This window comes from Eurytemora carolleeae, unplaced genomic scaffold (genome assembly GCF_000591075.1).
Source record: "Eurytemora carolleeae unplaced genomic scaffold, Eaff_2.0 scaffold87, whole genome shotgun sequence".
NCBI lineage: Eukaryota > Metazoa > Arthropoda > Copepoda > Calanoida > Temoridae > Eurytemora > Eurytemora carolleeae.
Genome location: NW_019396127.1, coordinates 128,400 through 138,076, shown reverse-complemented (window position 1 = coordinate 138,076; position 9,677 = coordinate 128,400). Strand labels below are relative to the sequence as shown.

Here is a 9,677-nt window from a genome sequence, read left to right as displayed (position 1 = left end):
AGGGTTGGATATACAGGGTTGGATATACAGGGTTGGATATACAGGGTTGGATATACAGGGTTGGATATACAGGGTTGGATATACAGGGTTGGATATACAGGGTTGGATATACAGGGTTGGAAATACAGAGTTGGAAATACAGGGTTGAAAATATAGGGTTGGAAATACAGGGTTGGAAATCCAGAATTGGAAATGAGGGTTGGAAATCAGAGTTGGAAATACAGGGCTGGAAATACAGGGCTGGAAATACAGGACTGGAAATCAGGGTTAAAAAAACCGTGAGTTTTTTCAAAAAAAAACCAGCCCAGTGGGTTTTATTGGGTTTTAATGTTTTCAATTTTTTTTTTTGGTATTCCAATGGCCCAAAAAAATATCCGCGAACCTTTTTTCTCTTGAAATCTAAAGTTCAGAAAAGCAAAAATGTGTAATTAAATTATTTCTATCAAAATCTAAAATTTTATAAAGATTGAATCACAGAATCACAGATAATTCGCAAAATTGTAATAAGAAAATTTGAAATTTTCAGTTCTAGCCTAATTTTTAATGAAAAGTTGTTTTGCGATGACTCTTCAGGTTTCAACTGAACAGCGTATATTTAAAACTTTAGAATATACTAAGAAGAATTTAAATAAATTTTCCTTAAAAATTAGACTGAAAACTGCGAATATCACAATTTTGCCAATTTTCTGTGATTCTGTGATTCAATCTTCATAAAATTTTAGATTTTGATGGTAATAGTTTATATACACATTTTTTCTTTTCTGAACTATTGATTTTGAGAGAAAAAAGGTTCGCGGATTTTTTTTTGAGCCGTTGGAATAACAAAAAAATAAAAAATTTCAAAAATATTGAAAAAACACCATACAGAAGAGTTGCACAAAAAAGGTACAATTTTGCACCAGGCGCCGCTAATCACACTTTTTTTTGACTCACCCTGTACATATGAATATAATCCCTCTTCGATGTCCCGAAATAATCCTACCCCGCAAGGATATCTTTTATTGAGGGATCAAGCATTGATCCATAAATTTCAAACTGTCTACATTGGATGTCGAGATCAAAAACTCAAGATTAACAATATCCATACAAAAGTTCCGATCTCCTATTCTTACCAAGAGGAACTCACAGCAGGCATCCCTGACATAATTCAGCTGAAGTAGGTTAGCAGCTGGTAGCAGGGTCTGCACATTCTCCTCTGTAACCTCAACCTTAAAGGATATTCATTTTATGTATATACTTTGCTTGGGTGTCAGTCTGTTTGTCTGACCGTCTGTATTCAATAAACGTCAAAACGATTTAACCGAACGGGCCCAACTTTTGTGTGGGAACTCACATGACCCAGGTTTTTGAAAATGCGCCAATTCGAAAAGAAAAATCCGCCAAAATTTGAAAATGATTTAAAACGGCCGACTTTAAGTGCAAAATTTAAAAAGCTAAAATTATTTACAGAAAAGGGGGCGCGAAGCACCCTAAAGCCTGATCTTTTCAGAAATATAATTAACACAAAATTTTCAACAACTAGATTTGCCCCTAATTATGTAATATTACAAGAATATTAGAGTTCCAATGGCCAGGGTAATTTACAGAGGTACCCGTCCCATAACCAGTTCTATTTGTTACGGTTTTAAGGAGCTGGAAAATATTTAAAGCAGATTTTCATGTGTCTTTATATATGTGTTTTTAGTGGAATTTGGGTGTAGCACCTAAAAAGTTCACAATGTTCACTTAGGTTAATCCTAGATTAATCCTTTCGCTGATTTTTTTAGTTTAATCTGTCTAGTTGACCTACCTTATCTCAGTTGAATCAGTTAAAGTTGACCTACCTGCTCTGGCATGAATCTGTTTAAGTTAACCTACCTGCTCTGGTATAAATCTGACTACCATCTCTAGTATGAACCTGTCTAGGTTGACCTACCTGCTTTGGTATGAACCTGTCTAAGTTGACCTACCTGCTCTGGTAGGAACCTGTCTGAGTTGACCTACATGCTCTGGTTTGAAACTGTCTAAGTTGACCTACTTGCTCTGGTTTGAACCTGTCTAAGTTGACCTACCTGCTCTGGTATGAACCTGTCTAAGTTGACCTACCTGCTCTGGTATGAATCTGTCTAAGCTGACCTACCTGCTCTGGTATGAACCTGTCTAAGCTGACCTACCGGCTCTGGTATGAATCTGTCTAAGTTGACCTACCTGCTCTGGTATGGATCTGTCTAAGTTGACCTACCTGCTCTGGTATGAACCTGTCTAAGTTGACCTACCTGCTCTGGTATGAATCTGTCTAAGTTGACCTACCTGCGATGTATAAACGTAGTCTATGAGTGTTGTGAGTGCTTCAGGATCTACTCCCTTTATATTCACCCTGCTGCTGTCCCTCTCAGTAAACCCTAGAGGAAACTTTATAAATAGAGTTGAAGATTTATGAATGGACGAGATAAGATTTCATCCTAAATTAACTGATTAATTGTTGCTCACAACTTCGCATTGTAACCCGTAAGAGGAGGAAGGGGGGGGGGAGGAGGTATTTTCAAGATTTGGGAAGGAAAAACATAATCTGACAAAACTTTAATACTTCTTAAACATTTCTTTAGCACAAGAAATCATTTACTGGCCCCTTGAATCATTTGTTTTTCCTGTTTCAGCGAGAAAAAAAATTATTGAAAATGTTACGTCTGCATTCCTTATAACAGAGGAGAATTTTTTTAAGAGAGAGGGGGATTTGCCTCTAAAAGAAATACCCCTGTATAAATATGGTACCTGTAAACATAGCGAAGAAGTAAGGAGAGCAGGAAGCTAGGATCATCTTATGAGCCTTGATCTCAAGGTTCTCAGCCACCAGGGTTATATCACATAGTAGACCAGCAGACCGTAAACTATATTATTTGTAACTTTTATTTTTTAATCTTAAAAACGTCGATGAGAGTCCAGGGGCGTATAACTTCTTGAAAAGTAATTCCCCCCCCTCTTGAAAATCATTTTTGAGCTAGGTATTTATGCTTATTGGTGAAAAGAAATGATCTTTATGGGAAGATAAATAGTTTTGGAGAAGAAGAATCAAAAGTATAAACAAATTTGCCTTTGAGATGTTAATACTTTCTTAACAATTTACACTCCTATGCGAGTCAAAATGATAATATATTAATGGTAGCCATTTTGAAAAAAAATTCTTTCTCGAAACCCCTGAAAAGTGGAAAAGTTTATTGGTTCATGCTTTTCTGGACAAACTGTAGAGTATAGTGTATATCTTACAATTTAATTTGACCTCGGCTATATAATTCCGCTGAGTAATATTCTCTAAATTGTCCCCTGCACTAGATTGACCCAGTTGACTATGAGAATTTATAACTCCGGTATTTTTGAAAGCTCTAAAAAAGTTGACGAATGAATTTCAAAATTGTCTTACAGATTTCAGAAGACCTTTTGGACAATTGCCAAGTCATTTTTCGTGGGACACCCAATATATATGGCTCGGTTGATTGTATGCCATAACTATAAAAACGACCAACATTTTTGTGTTAACTTGAATGAATTCAAGAAGGGTCTATGACCAGAGAGCTGAAAACTTTAGAAAGGTAGATATCGAGATTAATGCTTAATTCTCTCTTTTTCTTAATATCGATACTAACCTAACCTTGTTCTTGTATCCTGAAAAGAATATAAAATTCGACCAATCAGAGTCGTGAATATGAAGCCAATTAATTAAAAATTTTGCGCTCCATTTAAGATTAATATACGGAAACGGGAGGGACTCAGTAATTTTGAAAAAACCGGTTTTCGATTTTTCTCTACTATATTCAAGAAAGAACGGTTTAGGAAGAAAATAAAAAGTGTGTCCATTGGATACTTAGATTAAGTAATCGCGATTAAGGATATCTCATTCTAAAGTTTTCAGAATTTTTTTAATTTTTATTTGCTTCAAAACTGAAAAATCCACCAAATTTTAAAAAGTTGTTTTATTGTATTGCACATTGTCGAATTCAGAGTTTACACGTCAGCAACAAAAACAATTAAGGTTATCACCAAAGAGAATAGAATATATATTAGAGTGAAATTTACTAGAAAAAAGTGTAAAACGGCCATTTTGTTGTACTGTTTCCATACTGCAGGTGTACTTCACATATTTGTGCTATATAACCTTTTGGGCCCTGGAACATCATTTTATAGAAAATCTAAAATTAATATTAAAAGAAAACCAAATTATGAAATAGGCTGGTTTCATAATTGACCAATGATCATTTCACATAGACTATATGCCTTTCACTTTACAAACATGATTTTCTGTTATTACTATAAATCAAATTAAGTTTTTATTCACATAATTCATTTTATAAAGTTTATTTAACAGCTTTAAAAACTTCGAAATTGAAATGGATAGTTTAGGAAACATACTGTATTAATTTACTCTACTACATATAATTTGTGAACATTTACATGATTTGTACACTTTGAACTCCCTTTGAGGCTAAAAAGGAAAAAATTCATACCGAGGGATTGTCTAAATTCCACTCTAATACATATTCTATTCTCTTTGGTTATCACTAGAAATAACAACAACAAAAAAACTAAAATTATCACTAAAAATAACAACAACAAAAAAACTATGGATATCACTAGAAATAACGGCGGCACTGAAATATATCTAGTGTCTAGAAGAACACCATGAGGTATAAGTAGGCTCTCTTCTACCTGTTCATTCCGTCCACGATCTTTAAAGGATGATTAGGATTCTTGTACGGAGGTCGACGTGTTTCCCCGGACTACAAAAAACAATATTTAATTAAAATACAATTAACATAAAACACTTAGTTAAACGCTAAGAAAACTAAAGATAGAAATGTTTATATCATGCAGAATTACTCCCCAAAAATTAAGAACAAAATGTAATTCAAAAATGCAACTTTTCGTTTTAAAATAATACTTCAACTTTTACTCCAAATATATTCTTTAAAAAAATCATTTAAATCGCTCAAAAGACATTTATGTAGAAAGCCAAGCACATATGCATAACAAAATGCAAGGGAGTTTGGGTAGGATTTTTCAATAATGCACACTGTCACCAGTTTAAAACGATATCATGACTCACATGATTAATATGATATCACCTTGCCGCTGAATTTTTGAGACGATTCGTCTAGACTGGACTGGGAGGCGTGGCGGAGAAGCAGCTGCCGTGGTTGAGGAACTGGAGGATTCATTCCGCCGCCGGCTTCAACCTTCATTCAAATATTTCTTAGGAAAGGTATAAAATGAAGGGACTGCACATAGATACTGCCGGCCAATTTTTAGCTAATAAACAAGCAGAGGCGTATTCAGGGGGGGGCTATGGGGGCTAAGCCCCCCCTGGACCAGTGAAATCGATTGATTTCAGGGGTTTTTCAGGCCCAAACGGGTGCTAAGCCCCCCCCCTGGAAAGAGAAAAAAATTTAAGCCCCCCCCCCTGAAAATTCCTGAATACGCCCCTAAAAACAAGATATCTTCACCATTTATTATCAGGGAAAGGTTTTTAAAAATCCGTTGTAAATCGGAGAAGCTAGGAGGGAACCTTGAAATCCTTTTTGTTGCAAAATATACCAACAAAGTATAAATCTTTATTATTCGAAGGGGCATTTATTTAAAAAATGATATTCCAAAAATTTGTTTGTTCCACTTCTCCGAATCATTCATACCAAACAAGTGAAAAAAAAAACATTTTAAAAACATAAATATAAACATTAAACATTAAACAGTCTATTTTTTTAATAAAGAAATTTTTCAAGATATTCAAAAAGATTTTCAGTCTACGTTTTAAATTCGTAACTTATCCAATTTAAAGTTTACCTCGTGACCAACTAGTGCTTCTGGAGCAAGGGGTTCTGGTATACCAGGAGCTAGAAAACCATGATCAGCAAACGGATCCTTTAACCAAATCAGTAAAAACATACGTCATTTGAAATATAAATAAACTGTTTTTTTAACTTATTTTGTTTCTCTTTTGCAATGCTTATGGCTTCATGAGAGAGCAAGGTAATATTTTTTCTAAAACCAAAAAAATAGTTTATCAATTTCAAGTTTTTTCACCCTTATTGATATTAATGCTTAGAAAAAAAAACACTTCTAAAAATAATTTGATTTCCCCAATACTGAGAATTATACCCAATTTTTTTCTGCGCAAATATTCCTTACATTTGAAAATTTATAAATTCTGTGAAAAAAAAATCAAATTATTGATAAATTTTTTTAATTCAAGTCAAATAAAATTTCTGAGTTGACAAGCCTGATAATCTGGAAGAAGACCTAATCCTTGACCTTCATGGATCTCAACCTAGAAATAGGAAAAAATCAAATAAAACTTAACAAGCAATTTTCCTTTTTGGTTTGAAATATCACAATTTATAAATAAATTAAGCTTGTCTGTTTGCGTCCAATAAACGTCAACACGGCTGAACCGATCAGGCCCAAATTTTGTCTGGGACCTCACGTGGCCCCAGGGAAGGTTTATGGATGATCAAAATTTCAATTATTTGCCTCCATCAAAATTCCATTTTTATCAAATTTTGGAAAATTTTGGAAATCCACGAAATTTTTGTTAATCTGCAAACTTTTATTTTTTGTTTTGTTTTACGATGTACAGAAAGAGAACATGTTCACAACTAAAATAGAATCTGGGCGCGAAGCGCCCTATACGACTAGTGTTTGTATAAATTAGTAAATAAAAACGCCTTATTTAAAATCTACCAAAACCTTTTTTGTAATCGAAATCTTCAAATACTTTTTATGTAACTAAAAATTAACGAAATTTTACAAATAGTTTCATGCGCCCTTTTCAAAATAAGAAGATGATTAATCTTCCCGCCATTTTTATTTAAAATAAATGATCACAGATTTTCAAATTTTTAAAACTTTTCTTGTTTAGCATCTTGAATAACAGCTAAAAAAATCAATTATAGATGAAGGGGGATGTAAGGTGATCCTCAATATTAAAAATGGCAACTTTACCCTTCAGTCTTGTAGTTGCTTCTCATTAATAATGCGGAGGATATTTTGCGTTTTTTTATCTCGAAAATAATTTAAATCCAAAAATTTCCTTCGTTGTATGTGTAGCATATATCCGCAATTCTCTTCTACACAGACGCAAAAGAAGAACTTGTTTTCTCATCCTTGCTCAGACGAAGGGTCAAAGGGTAGTTTTGTGAATATTTGTATGTAGATAATTGAAGCACTTGAATTTCCGTCTGTAGTCCCTTTAAAGGTATATAATACCCCTGTGTTAACCTGGAAAGCTGGATTATGCTGCATATCCTCAGGAACATCAGGCAGTAGTACATCATCCATGCCCTGTAATATTCATTTTGCAAATATTATGAACATCCGGATCTGAATCCTTTATCCGCCCTGAAAAAATGGATCAGAATCCATTTACTGATTTAAGATTTACTGATTTATTAAACATAAAGAAATTACAAATTATTCTTTTTTTCTCGCTAATTATCATAATCAATCAAGTCCATTTATTAACAGTAATTCCATTTAAATGATTTCCACTAACAATTAAAAAACATTGCTAGATTTTGGCTTTAATCTGAATAACAAATGAATACCCGTAAGATTATTGACAATAATTCTCTTCTGAACTGCAAGAATGAACTTAACATTGAAAACAAATCAGCTCATAAAAAAATCCCTTGACCTTAACTCTTATATTGTGGTAATGTTTATCTGCAGATTAATTTAATCTTAATCCCTTGACCTGGTCCATGTTGGCTGGGTCCCGTCCTACTTCGAACACCTCCTCCATCTTATTCGTCTTCCTGTAGAGCTCCTAGAGGATGGTTTCCGCCTAGAACAACCTTAACCCGAGCTCCTAAACTAGTTCACTCTCTGCTGAACACATTCTACCTGAGATTAAAACTGTTCACAGGAGGAAACTCTTGTATTGTGATTATCGAGATCAATCTGCAGATTAATTTAATCTCAATATGATAGACCGCATGTTTAGTTAGGGAAGCCCCTTCTACCCCTGAAATTATTATTCTTCAGAATAGATTTTTAAAATATTTCCCCAGTGGCGCCACTTATTCATTTAAAATGAATATTTATTATATAAATCCAAATCTTGCTATACAGTGCTAAGGATCCGGGTCCGGATCCGTTGGATCCGCAAGATTTTGGCTTCCTGGATCCTTTTTAAAAATATAATTGGTTAATGGCAACCATTTGTTGGGCAATGACATAAATTAACCCGCTATCGGCTGCGGTGCTTATACGTCCCCTATAAATTATTTTACATAAAACTCATCTATTTTCCTCAATTTAAAAATCTTTCTCTAGGAATATACCAATTCGTCTTTTTCTAAAGTTTTCAAATACAGTTTTACAAATAATGTCCCCTCCCCACATCCCGTCCCTCTCATACTAATGTCGAGTCAAGGGCGTACACAGTGAGGGGAAAGGGGCAGTGCCCCCCTAAACATGTGAAGGGGGGGGGCGCAGAGCTATCACACTTTTCAAATCTTGAACTGTTAGTACAGAACATAACCAAAAAAGTTTGCTGTTCAGAAGTTATGAAGGGAGTCCAGGCATCACACCGGGTCCGTCCTAGTATACGATTTTTGGCCCCCCTCCCCCCTAGATTTATTTCTGTGGACGCCCTTGTAATGAGTACAAAAGATATTTCAGTTCACAGTTATAGTTCCTTTCCATAGAGCGACAGAAATGTATTCAGCTATGTATGTCCATTGAACAATAGTTTACATTACGCAATGCGGAATGCCGCAAATCTATTTTACCTACAAAACTTCACGAAACCTCACAATGACGACAAAACTGGGGATTCATAATTAATGTCACTTAAATAAACCAATTCTTAAAAATATAAATAGTTGATTAACATTTTTTTAAAATTAAAAGCAAATTTTATTGAAAATACGGGATAATATTTTCCAAATATTAGACTTTTTAAGGATTCACCCTGTAAAAACGTCTACACCTGACACGACGGGGGGTCATAATAGGATTTAAATTTAAAAATTAAATCAAACATGAAAAATACTTTGAAAAAAAAACAATAAAATGAAGTAGAATTTAAATATAAAAATCTAAGTCCCCGTTACCCCCTCCCCACCCCGCGGTGTCTCAGGCTATACGGCGAGTTAGACTCAGGCAGTAAGTAAGCAGAATTAAATTCTGATGGGTAGTACTACTCGGCTGAGATGAGGGGGGTAGGGGGAAATTCTTGAGGTGAAATGCGCGGACCAAGCGATAGAAAATCCGGGCACTCAAGCACTGACCAACCGCCGGGCCGGGCCTTAGTAGGTCTTGGGCCGTCTGCTTGAAGACACAAGCGCATGCGTAACTATTGTCTCCACACGCCCATTCGCAATTTCATGTTACTTGTTAGTTGTTAGTCACTTGTCGAACGACAATCAGAGTGGTGGGATCAAAGTGAAGCAACAAAGTGCCATTTTAAACCTAAAAGTGTACATGTATATATAAATCAAGTTATAGAAAATAGTGAATTTTTTCCAAAATGAAATCTGAGCTTGTGAAATAAATCACCGCGTATTTTCCTAAAAAAGAAAGTTATTCAGTTGTGAGGAAGGAATACATGGGCAGAGATAGGGCTACTATGCAGTCGTATGATAGCAAGAATAAATAAATGATGGGTGGGGGTGGGGAAGAGGATTCCTCTACACAAAACAATATTT

At 34.7% G+C, this 9,677-nt stretch overlaps 1 protein-coding gene across 1 annotated transcript in view; it reads right to left on the bottom strand.

The window, feature by feature from the left end:
* The window catches only part of LOC111695742 (kelch-like protein 3), a gene marked incomplete in the record, with an annotated part of 21,358 nt that extends 13,489 nt beyond the window's left edge, over positions 1 to 7,869 (bottom strand). Inside the window, 8 exon segments of the mRNA XM_023465171.1 lie at positions 2,290 to 2,381; positions 2,752 to 2,867; positions 4,681 to 4,751; positions 5,097 to 5,207; positions 5,812 to 5,889; positions 6,248 to 6,295; positions 7,246 to 7,308; positions 7,721 to 7,869. Coding sequence (XP_023320939.1) covers positions 2,290 to 2,381; positions 2,752 to 2,867; positions 4,681 to 4,751; positions 5,097 to 5,207; positions 5,812 to 5,889; positions 6,248 to 6,295; positions 7,246 to 7,308; positions 7,721 to 7,768 — 627 coding nt within the window.
* Between the last annotated feature and the right edge of the window lie 1,808 nt (positions 7,870 to 9,677).